General features: G+C 34.3%; 2 protein-coding genes across 2 annotated transcripts in view; both read left to right on the top strand.

The window, feature by feature from the left end:
- The window catches only part of LOC137925134 (uncharacterized), a 244,851-nt gene that overhangs the window by 171,497 nt on the left and 60,073 nt on the right, over window positions 1–13,281 (top strand). The window lies entirely within an intron of this gene.
- Window positions 5,366–7,213, top strand: LOC137925273 (tubulin beta chain). Its single transcript, XM_068768699.1, has 2 exons — window positions 5,366–5,437; window positions 5,860–7,213. Exons 1-2 carry the CDS (start codon window positions 5,381–5,383, stop codon window positions 7,144–7,146), a joined length of 1,344 nt encoding a protein of 447 aa, XP_068624800.1. The 5' UTR covers window positions 5,366–5,380; the 3' UTR covers window positions 7,147–7,213.

The raw sequence follows: 13,281 nt of genomic DNA, 5'->3' as shown, positions 1-13,281 counted from the left end.
GTTGGAACTACATGTCACCGTATGAATATTCATATCTAATAGAACAAGAATGATAAATTATTAAAGAAAACCACATACATATTAAGTTTTTTTTTGATAATCAAATATAGGAAAATGACACTACACATTGAGGATCGAGCTCAATGTTCCAGTATTATTTAATTTACCAAGATAGATAAAATCCAAGTAGCGTATTATTAACTACTTGGATCATTTGCATTGACCACTTATGTAAGTCAATAGAAGAAGAGCCCGGTTTGATAGAAAAGCTATAACTAGAATCAGATTGAGCTCCCCTATAATTGCATCTTTCAACAAACTAAGACGACTACAGACACGCCCTGGTCAGCAAATTATATATATATATATATATATATATATATATATATATATATATATATATTGAAATTTTGCAATATCCTTAAATACTCCGCGATTTTAATAAAAATTAAGATGTTAAAAATAACTTTATTTATTCTCAAAAAATGGTCCACGAAGACTAAACACGACTGGTTGAATTTTTTATTTCATTTTTTAATAATATAATTTAATTTTCATAAAGAAAATCAGATAAAATTAAATTAAATTAAGCTTAGAATTATTTTAATATATGTAAGCGATAAATAACCTCCTTTGGTTTGAAATGTATTAAGTAGTTAAAGCGTGGGGTGTAATAACTGTTCTATACGAGATATACGGACGCCGAAAGGGTCGGTCTCAGAAGCTTTCTAAGTCGGACACTTGTGTACAATTCAATAAAATGACGTCTGTACACTCGTGCATTAAATTAATGTTTAAACTGTAACTGCTATTTCAAATTTGGAACAGCACATTTTAAATAATATTTTTAAAGAAGAAATTTATTAGATGAAGGGAAAGTCAACTATCATTTATCTGTGATGACTTATGGCACTCGACAACGTTTCGCCACAGGGCTCATAGCCACTTAACAAAATCTAATTAGAAAAGACGAAATATGTAGACAAACAAAGGTAACCGATATTGCCCAATGAATTGTTTACTTGATGTAGCGGTAGGGAGACCACATGACGAACTGAACCAATGGTCGATGAGCCGCAGTCACACCAACAAGGTGGACGCTGGATGCATACCGCTTTCAACCAGTCCTATAAGAAATCTATGGGAGAAAACGATGCTCAGCAGTAGACTTATTAACACTGAAATGGTGATGATAATGATGATGGTAAGGATATGCAACTAAGATCTAAATGGCCATTCAATTTTGATATAAGACAACTCATAGTTTTAAAAAATGAAAATATTTAGTGTTTTACAGAAAAGTAAATGTTTCTTTCTGTTATCACAAAGTACATAAACTAAATTCATGAAAAAGTTTAGCTATATATATGAAATTAATAACATAATATTTATTTTACACGGTTATGTGTAAGAAATTTTCAACTCGACTGTATTAAGCGGTAGTCTCAAAGGGTTAGCAACCTTGAAATGGCTTTTAAATCACTTAAGTCAAACTAGGCCTTGATAGGTACGATAACGAAACCAAAGCTGGGCGATGTATGCATAATTTACGAATAATTTTGAAATTCTGTAACATTACCGTATATTTATATTGAAATCGTCGTTTCAGCCTATAGGCATCCACTACAAAGCATAGGTGACCCCCAAAGATATCTATGTGGATATATACTATAATCACAACGCTTGGCAGACGGGATGAATATTCGTATTTGTGAAAAGCGGCAATCCTATATAATTAATGCACAAAATGTTATAAGGTTGTATCCATAGGTTCGAACCTACGAGCGCAAATCTCAGTCCTCACCGCTGCTGAATATTCAGATAGTCTGTATCAAATAAAATCACGTAATGATAAAATCATCACAGCTCCAGTTTAAACACAATCAGTTCTGCGTTTGGTCCAAAACTTTTGCAAAAAAAAAAGACTCCGCATAAGCGACATAAGAGTTTGGTGGCCTCTCAATGAGTTTAAATAAATTAAGTAAAAGCCAAGAATAGGGCTCCTGACTGGCTCCTGGCTCCCTCTAGCTTAGAAAAACAATCTTAACGCGGCGTCTTCAGCGCTCTACCAACCTAAAAAGAAAACATCATAGTCTGTTAGTAAGGATATGAATGTTTATGCTAACTTTTTTATTATAATAATATGAAATTGAACTATATGATTTCAAAGTAATAAAAAAGTTGAAACGATATTTACCCATTCAATATTTTTTATCGTTTACGCAATCATACAAAACAATTTTTAATTAAAACTATTTCGTTCGATAGTATATTGAATGAAACGTTCATTTTCAGTTTTAAAAATATTTTTTTATGTCACTGCTTTACAAATTGTCAGTATAATATTTCGGAGGAAGCAAGCGACGCCTCTATTCACAATAATTCATCTCTAGATTCACTTAGTGACTATAATATCTAATGACATATCTTCACAACTTTCTAAGTTTTAATTCTTATCAATGCTAATCAAAAATTATATTAGGATATTTAATTTCTTATATTTGTAATAATTAGTTACAGGCTAGCATATAATCTACCCGACGGTCATGGGTTTGAAGCTAAAGTTAGTGTTCAACATTACTGATAGGTAGCCGCTGCAAGACATAGGCCTCCACTGAAGATCGATGACGGTCTTGCGTTGCCCATATTCATCGACTTCCCGCAACCTCGAACATGTTACAGTAGACCTAGTGTGGACCTGGTCGTCTAAAGCAGTTGTTTTAGGAAAATGACATTTAAAAAAATTTACATATAGGTACAGGACATTGTTAAAATATCGATACTATAAATATAGTTGTATAATCGACTTTTTTTAATTTATTAAAAATAGTTTTCCAATCATTGAAACAAAAATACAAAATATCTTTTAGGATAATATACTGCAATTTACAACTGTTAAAATAAATAAAAAGGTTTAATCTCAAAATGAGTATTTCATTTATCTCATAATACATATACGTATATCATACGTATATCATCTGATAATTTTAAAATTATCGTGATTCAAACAAAATATATTTTATATAACAAATGCACGTGATATCCACCTGAAATATTGTTGAAAAGTCTACACACTTGTATAAGGAAACTGTTCTATCTGCATAAAAAAATGTGGGATTACGTAAAGTTCTCGGACTGTATACTAAGTCCTTGGCTACTCAGGAGTTTAGAGTAATCAACAACTATATTGACCCAAAAACAGAACAACAATCGTTGACCTAACATCAATAACGCGTAATAGATGCTGATAAGTGACATACATTGGCTGACAAAAGGCGTCAGGTACGTTGCGTATTGGAAAATGAACAAAGAAGTTGCATAAACTAACCTCCACCTTCGTTTAGACTTCATACGTTAAGGTGCTTGCCAAGGCGTCCATTTATTGAGAATACACCCTGCATTCGGACAAAGCTTGGAGTTTTAAGTTTGGTTTCGTCAATTATACTACGTACCAAGTTTACTTCTGATAATAATATCTTGTGGGTATTTCACAAACCGTATAGGCTTCTTATAGGCTACTAGACACAATAATAATCACTGATGACCTCCATCAAAATCAAAATGATCCATAACTGTATACTAAAATGCATATGATTTTTGATACTGTAAATTCAAATATCGATATGAATTAGTTAATGTACGGCTGTGAAAACAATCGCAATCAATTTGCGAATTTTGTGCAAATTGAATAAACGAAATGTATTCGTTTAAACTATACAATAATATGATTGTATGTGTATACAGCGGAATACATTTTGATTTTATGTTTACATTGAACTTGGTCGAATTATTCGTTACGTTCGCTTTAAGTAAAACAAATCCATTCCTGAAATAAATTATTATTAACACGAATTTTAATAATCTTAACAACAATATTTTTTTTACTTTTTACATTAAATCTTCTGTAATAAACGTAGTGTTAGGAACTTGAAAAATGCCACCGAGAATAGGCTATTATTTTGGATTTTGGGTTTGAAGCTTTTGTCGGAGTCGAAGAGTCTGTAATAGTTGCTATTTGACAGCGCTGTTCCTATGGTGGTAGTCCTTATGAGTTCCTATGGTATCAGTCCGTATTTAATATGAATACGGACTAATTCAACAAACTTCTAAACACGGCCTTCTAAATACCTTGATTCGATCAAACATCAAAGTTTTCCCTTTTCTTGCACTAATTTCATATTCCTCTTTACTTTTTCCCATTATCCATTCTTGCTTATCTTTCGAAATTAAATACGTTGCTAGTACACACCTATTGAAATATTTTGCTCGTCGAACAATCTTCTAATTTAGAGTACATCATATAATGCTGTTACTTGGCTAACGCAATCATCGCAATGATTACATATTATTGCACTATATTTATGCATATAATAATAAAATTGTTTTAATTCCTTTAATTATGTAGTTGATATCCCTTCTTTGTATGTAAAAATGTAACCTTATAAAGTATAGATATTATACACGGTAGTTATATATATTATTTGTTAACTTATTTTGAAATTATGGTCGCCATCCTTAAATTCACCATCGCTCGTAGTTAAAATTAAATCAATTAACAAGATAATTTTACTTTGCCATAAAGCGTAAGATTCCCATAGCTGGTACGCAGTCACAAGCTAGCAATGTATCTCAGGTAGAATCGATTGCTTGGTAGATATTAAATATTTGCTTGGGACACTTTTTTAAATATATCCTAGAACCCTTTGTTTTAATAAGACAGTTTAATAATTATTATATGATGTAACATAGGTTATTACTACTTAAAAAATAGGTTAACATTTATTATTTTCACTGTTATAATTCAAACTTTTTCTGAAAAAGAGAATGCAGGCATTGACCAAGCAGCTCAATGCGGATTTGTAAGTATCTTTGCAATTTTTTTCCCAAAATATGAAGTAAAAAAACTAACTTAATAAAGTGTAACGCATGGGAGGTGGCATTGTTTTTTATAATAAGCTTAAATCAAGTTCGCGACCAGAGAATGTTAATTTTAAGTAATGGTAAATCAGTAGTAAGTCTTTGTTGATTAGTCCTTATTGTATTTGTTTTATTGGATTTTTTTTAAGAAAAATGTATGCACGCATTAAATATATAAAAAAGTAATCAATTAAATAAACGATTGCAAACACATAAAGTAAAACAAAAATTAATATTCAACAAGTATCTTTTTAATTTTTCTATTAAAACCTCATTTCTATAAAAAAAAACCTGTAAGATAATTCATACGTTCTAAACATTTTAAAATTTCGAATGATCTCGAACACAATTCGTTGACAGCGACCGTGCATTTGTTTTAGGTCGGTCATTCCTTTAAGTTGCGGACTAGATACGGTCAGTTAGTTTAGAAAGGAAATATTAAGTGTAAGCTAAAGAATTTGCAATGAGGGAAATAGTTCACATACAAGCGGGGCAATGCGGTAACCAGATTGGTGCAAAGGTAATGTATAATATAGATAACTAGTCGATGACAATGTAGTAATGTATCATAAAAAAATTTTTGCTGGATTTTATTGGGTCTTCTTACAAACAAATTTATTAAATTAGTTTTTTTTTGTATTGCACAAAAATAATTTGGAGCTTACATTTAATAATCGAATATGAATAAGAATGATCTTTTTCTTTCCGTAAATTATTTTTTAAAAGTTTATGCATCGTAATAGCCATTTTCAAAAACACACATCACGGGGCTATAATTTTTCGTTATATTATTTCTTAAATCAACTAACCGCCTAACCCCGACCTTAAAGAAAGTAAAAAACTGGCAATGAACCTAATGATAATAACTTAACTACGTCCCGTATCGTTACACTCCAAATAAAGCTGAATTACTGCGTCGTAACATAAATCGTAAATTTCCAGTTCTGGGAGGTTATATCGGACGAGCATGGCATCGATCCAACTGGCACGTACCACGGCGACTCCGACCTTCAATTGGAGCGTATCAACGTTTACTACAACGAAGCCACCGGCGGTAAATATGTGCCGCGAGCGATATTGGTCGACCTCGAACCCGGAACGATGGATTCAGTCCGCTCGGGACCATTCGGACAAATTTTCCGCCCGGACAATTTTGTTTTCGGACAATCAGGTGCAGGTAACAATTGGGCTAAAGGACACTACACGGAAGGCGCTGAACTGGTTGACTCGGTGCTCGATGTTGTAAGAAAAGAAGCGGAAGGTTGCGATTGTCTTCAAGGGTTTCAGTTGACGCATTCTCTGGGAGGTGGCACCGGGGCCGGCCTAGGTACTTTGTTAATATCGAAAATAAGAGAAGAGTACCCTGACCGTATCATGAATACATTTAGTGTGGTACCATCGCCTAAAGTGTCGGACACCGTAGTGGAGCCCTATAACGCCACGCTATCTGTGCACCAGTTAGTAGAAAACACCGACGAGTCGTACTGCATTGATAACGAAGCTTTGTATGACATCTGTTTCCGAACATTGAAGCTTACAACACCAACATATGGAGATTTAAATCACTTAGTATCGGCGACAATGTCGGGTGTCACTACGTGTCTAAGATTTCCGGGCCAATTAAACGCTGATTTGAGGAAACTGGCCGTAAATATGGTTCCATTCCCTCGACTTCACTTTTTCATACCAGGCTTTGCTCCTTTAACTTCGAGAGGAAGTCAGCAGTACAGAGCTTTAACGGTACCAGAATTAACTCAGCAGATGTTTGACGCCAAAAATATGATGGCTGCATGTGATCCTCGTCACGGTAGATATCTGACGGTGGCGGCAGTTTTTAGGGGCCGAATGTCAATGAAAGAGGTTGATGAACAAATGATGAATATCCAGAATAAGAATTCGTCTTACTTTGTTGAATGGATTCCGAATAACGTGAAGACAGCCGTATGTGACATACCGCCCAGGGGTCTAAAGATGTCTGCGACGTTTATTGGCAACTCGACAGCCATTCAAGAACTATTCAAGCGAATTTCGGAGCAATTTACTGCCATGTTTAGGCGTAAAGCATTTTTGCATTGGTATACTGGAGAAGGTATGGATGAAATGGAATTCACAGAAGCTGAAAGTAATATGAATGACTTAGTATCAGAATATCAGCAATACCAGGATGCAACTGCCGAGGAAGAAGGTGAATTTGACGAAGAAGAGGAAGGCGGCGATGAAGGAGACTAGACAGAACGAGTCTGCATATTTTACTATCTTGTTTTAACTTCTTTAAATATATTTTATATGTTGCTAATATTTTCTTTTACTGTCAATACTTTTAATATCAGATAGAAGAAAAACAATTTACAAACTGTCTCGCTTCCCGTTGCCTGCGCTGCCTTTTATGGGTGTAATAACATAAAACTCATTCGGGACAAATTTTAAAACACAAAAAAACTATTCTTACAGGCTATATTTAAAATATATTAAGCCTCTTTGTTGGGGGAGAGAGGGATTTATAACCTAATTTCTAGTAAGCCTTAGGTGTAAGTACATCATTTACATTATTGAACATATCAAACCACTTTGGCTGGAGAGATAAGAGCGTACTTTGTTTTTTTTATTTTAACAAGACAGAAGAATAATTTGTAGAATAACTTGGTTTTAATTTTTATAACCGTATACCTAATCACAATCAAGGTGACTGACGTAACTCGAAAATTGTTCATCTGAAGTGAAGATGTAGAAGCACATCGCTGGTGCAACTTAGTCTGTCGGGCCGCAAAGTTCTCAATTAGCAACCACGAGTCGGCACATGCAGCGTCGCTGCATGCAGCCTGTGCAAAGTGAGCTGGTATGATGCTGTGAGACCTAATTACACCCGACAATTGTATGATTTTGCGTTCGGTTGATATACAATATTAACAAGATTTCTTTTGGACAACGTCCTTAGTTACACCATATGTTAATTTTATTTTCTATTTTAAAGTACAGCAGTAGGTAAATTTATGTATACTCAACAGAAACATCAAAGTGGTGTCCTTATTAATTATTCAACGTTCGTTCAGAGCAAGTTGTTTTTGGTTTGTACTTTGCACGTTGGTTTTAGTTAACACTTGAAAACCAACGTGCATGTTTGCGAAATTTGCACAAAAACTGCAATTATTTGTAATATAATTTTTAAAGTATAATTTTAGATAGCTTTGTTGTATAAAACAATTCCATGGTTTTATAAACCCCCCTCTTCTCTCTCGCATAAAAGTTAAAGAAAGTATCTTAAACTAATTATACTTGATTAAAACTATATGAAGGATATTATTTTGGATGTCAAATCTATCTGAATAAGAAGTTAACGATCAACAATATTTTATTAATACTTTGCTTGTTTAAGCAAAATAAATAAAAAAGTATGTAAAACAATTTCGGTAATTCAAAAAACGAACTGAAACAGGTATCAGTCATTTGCATTTTCACTGAAACAGTCGTAACTCATATTGTTTGATTGTTTGTTATTCACACATCATTTCAACCGGTAGGGCGTTCACTTTTTTTTGTTTCCCTAGACATAGGCTTCTCTCACGGATTTCCAGTAAGATCTTTTAGAAGTGGCTTGTATCCAGCGTATTCTGGTCACCATCTTGATAAATCTACATTTACAAAAGTACGCAGTCTTAATAGCAAAAAAAACGAAATTTATCATAGATAAAACCAAAAATATACCGTAATTTCAGAGTAGAGAAAAACTACGTTACGTGATGATTATTCGAACTGAAAAATCTAATTGACTATTCAAACACTCGGCTATTTTCACCGACCATCCAAACCTGTATTCATGCGATGACCGATATAGAACTCGCCGCTGGAATAGAGTATTAAAGTGAAACAGCGAGATTCAATTACATTCATGAATGCTTTATGTGGTTATTTGTTAGGAACTTTTTAATAAGATTTTTTTCAGATCAGGAACAAAACTAATTGTTTCTGTTAGCGAAAAGCTACGTTTAAGATCTATGCACCAGTATTTCATCACACCATCACAAGCAAACGCTATAATACGTTATTGTAACAGAAAATTTTGAAGGAAATATTGCTAAAATCCGATGAATTTAAATTGGTACGCATACAAGATCGTTAGGTATTCATTACACGAACGCTCAGCGCCTTCATTTGTAAAGGAATGTTGAAAGAGCCGGGTTGCTATGAAATCACTAATGGATCGCTACGATCTCTATAGTAGCAACGACTTGAATTTTTATCTTAAGTATCCCTTGGAAACGAACCAATAATCATACACAATAATAGGTATATATTATATAATTTAAGTTAAGGCTTTTTGCAAGGGTTTACGCTTTGATACTTTGATACACTTATCACGGTTACTGCCATTAACATTTATTAGTTACCTATGTAATGTACACTAATTTTAAAAGAAGAGAAAGTTACAATAAAAATGATTCTGCAAACAAATTGGTCATGTACTTGTGTAAGGTTTTACTAGTCTAAAAGAAAATACATATATTAGTTAACAAGTAATATTATACAGACATGAGAGTAAAAACACTGATATAACATATTAGTTTATAAATATTATAATTGACTAAATTACACTCACACTTGAAGATATAACAAACAACATTTGCGAATGTTTGTTTTGGATAAGTAAACACGTAAACCAATTTATTTGATGACTGTTTAATATCATAATCAAATAAACTGAGTTTATATGTTTTGTTACATATAATAGACTACAAAGCCACTTATTTGTACAAGAAGTTATACAACATTAAATATATATTAGTATTTCATATTTCACATTATTCAATACTTCTACATTAAAACCTAATAATTCTAATGTAATATCAGATGAAACTGGGTGTTGTAACTTTAAAAAAAATCTTACAGGAAATAGTTTTGATTTAGTCTAGTAGCAACGGTAAAATCAGTCACAAATCTATCACTCTACATGCCAAAAATGTTTCTCTTCTCGAATCTCGAAAAGATCTCGAAAATGACGAGCATAGCCTTCTTCGTTGTCCATTAAACCATTGTACTTTTAATGTTAAGTATTTGATGTAAAGTGTATGTGAAGTGATATACTCAAATAAGAACTAAAAAATTTAGCTAAGTTCAAATAATTCTGGTTGAATTTATATAACCGAAACCTAACCGGCGCCGGGTAATTACAAGTCGCAAAGGAAACGTAACTACCTTACGTTATTAATCAACAACTCAAATTAGGCGCTGCTCGAAAATGAACCCGCCATGTAATAGAAGCTAAAGCTACGTTGCCGGTGTTTAATTTACCTCAAAACTATTCAAACATATTTTCGTTAACAAGTATCTCTGTCAATAAAGTTTATTATGCCATTTTAGAACATACTGTTTACCGTTATGTACAATTTAATACTAGCTCTTTATTTATTGGTCACTAAAAAGATACTTTAAAAATATTAAATATAATCAGATAGCGTATAACAACCAAGTCGTCGTTTGTAATACTTTAATAGAATTACAAAGTATAGAGCCAAAAGAAAACTCTATAACTATCTATCCGCTTGATTTTAGACAAATATTTGTGTGCCAAGCTATACATAGTAAGCGCAATAAAATCTCCTCTGTTTGTGACAAAAAACATCTGGTCTTTCAAGTAGCTTTCAAACCAGTAAAGAAAAAATTCAAAGTCGTAATGTCTGTAAGCAAAAGATTGTATGTATGTATTGCTAGCAAGCACGACCACGATACTTTTATGTTAAATAATTCTAATGCGTGATCTTCTTTTTTTTTTAAATTTACGCGTTTATCAGTTATTACGTGAAGATGATAGCTAAAAGTGATCCTGAGAGTGTAATATGTATATGCATGTATATGCAAAAAGTATTAACAATTTACACGACATTGCGAGCTCAGCGCTTGGAGCGTTCAGACGTGTTTCCCGACTTTCTCGCCTCCCGTATTGCTGGCTTGCAATTAGGTTCACTGCTTTGCACCCCGGTGCAAAGAATTCCTGCACACAGCGTTTGGAAGTGCGGGTTCGGATTTTTCCGCCGCCCTCTCTGCTATTGCTGCCCGTCAAATCCTGTGCCCCTGCGCACGGATTCACTACGCTTGGCGTTTGGAGTGTCGGAAGTATCTGCGGACTTCCCCGCCTCCCTTAGTAGCTGACGCAGAGTATTGTTTGTAACTGTTAGAGAACGTCTAAGATCGTTCCTAAGAAACCGGCAGTGAACGCACGTTCAGTCTGTGAACGGTCGCAGACTGCGCTGCTCCTGTCGCTTCGGTCCGGACGGCTCCTTCGTCGTGCCAAGTCAAGAAGCAAGCTGCACCCGAGCCACGTGTTCGATCCAGACACCCCCGTCCACTTTGAAGAGCGAAAATACCTCCCCGTTGAGGACCCACACCTGAGCGACGGCTCGTCGGACTACACCTCCGGGTTCGAGTATCTTGGCTCGGACTCGGAGATGGAGATCGACGGACCGAAGTCTGTCCCCCGAACCGATGACTTCACCCTCGTCACCGGCAAGAGGAAGAGGTCACTTCGTGCTGCTCCCTCCCCCACTCACCGCGACAGTACTTCCAAAACTGACTCCCCCGTCGGCCAGCCCAGCCAAAAAAGTCTTACGCAAGCCCTCCCCAACGGTTGCTCCCAAGCAAACGTCCGCCCAACCCCAAGACCCGACGATCTCGATGCACATGTCATGCACTACTCACCTACACATGACACGGCGGCCGCGTCCGCCTAACTCGCGTTCAAGCGAGGGCTGTCCGGAGAGGCCCGTGTCTCTCCTTCCGCCGAGTAGTCCTCGCTTCGTGCTACATACTCAACACCCCACTTACTACACTATTAACACATATCTTAACAAGCACAACATCCAATTTTAAACAGAAAGCTCTAGAACCTTCTCAATTAGTCATCAGATTACAACATGGACATTATCCCACTTCTATGATATTTCGATGAAATGTTAAATAACACGTAATGATTGAGTCAAATTATGTGAATAAGATTTCTAAGTCTCTTAACAAAACTTTATTCGATAGCCAAGAATAGTCCTATCTACAAGACTAAACACCGAGTCTTAAAGCTTGATCCATCCAAGCATGGTGAGAAACGAGCGCTTCGGACTTTATCAGAACTGAAAACCGGCTGCCATCTAGTCGCGATCTTAGTTGCTGGATTATTATATATGAGCAGTTTAAGAAAATATTAATATTTATTTACAAATACTCTCTTACTGACCATATATAATAAATAAAGTAAATAATAACATATTACATACAATATTTATGTATCTTTACACTATGTAAATGCTTTAATCGTCATAGCCACTGATAGAGAAGAACATTTCAAGGACTGTCTTAAAGCCAATAGAAATTCATTTGAATAGGCTCTTTATCTTCTTATGTTATTGTTTTAATATATACACTTATATATGTTACATTAAAGTTACCAAGGTTTGATGTAATAAAAAGAGATTTTTTGGCAACAATATTCATGTTTAGTCCGAGTACATAACGATGAATTACAAACGAAATGAAACGAAAATCATTTTATCTATAAATAGGACGATCCATTTGGCTTGAGTAGAATTGACCAGACCTTTTACTGTGTTACTTATTTTTATTTGATCTAAGATACTAAAGTAAGCTGCTTAGCGGTGGTATTTAGTGTTCTTAGATGTCCCAACTTTATTTGAATATTTCACAATACATTAGTGGCTCTAGCAAACCAATTTAGGTCTCGAACCTTCAATCATTAATAATGTACATAATATATGTTTTGTTGAAGCTAATCCCGTGCATCAGTTATCACCGCAACATTTGGACAAACATAATAATTTTCGTACCGCGTCCACACTTTCCAAACAATCCACACTGCAATACACGTTAATACAAAAGATTAGTGGTTATTGATTTAACTAATATTAGCGCAGTAAAATTATGTTTTAACCTAGTTTTGCACAGTAGGGTAATTTTAGTGCGAATTTCATGAAAAATAATATCTCATGATATTCCAAGTTTTACTATTGCTTTTAAGCTTTTCTCCGTTGAACGCCAATGCATAAATACACTAAGAAGGCCGTATTAAATAAAAAAATACGATCCACACTGTATTGTTATGCACATTTGGTAGTTAACGCGTAATGCTATAAGGTTGTAGCCCACTGTTACAAGAAGTAACGTCTAGAAACGAATATACAAAATACTTCGCGTAGACCAAATAACATTTTTAATTTTATTTTATCGTTCATGAGTGAATACGGCATAAGTCTTGTTTTGTAATATTTAATATACATTTAAATAGTATAGAAAACGGATATCTAAATACTAAAATATCATTTATTTTAAAGCTTCAAAATAGATTGAAAAAATGAACTTAATTTT

This window comes from Battus philenor, unplaced genomic scaffold (assembly GCF_028537555.1).
Source record: "Battus philenor isolate CCGP_79_NKW_IND1 unplaced genomic scaffold, ilBatPhil1.0.hap1 SCAF_26, whole genome shotgun sequence".
NCBI lineage: Eukaryota > Metazoa > Arthropoda > Insecta > Lepidoptera > Papilionidae > Battus > Battus philenor.
This window is presented reverse-complemented; position numbering and strand designations above follow the sequence as displayed.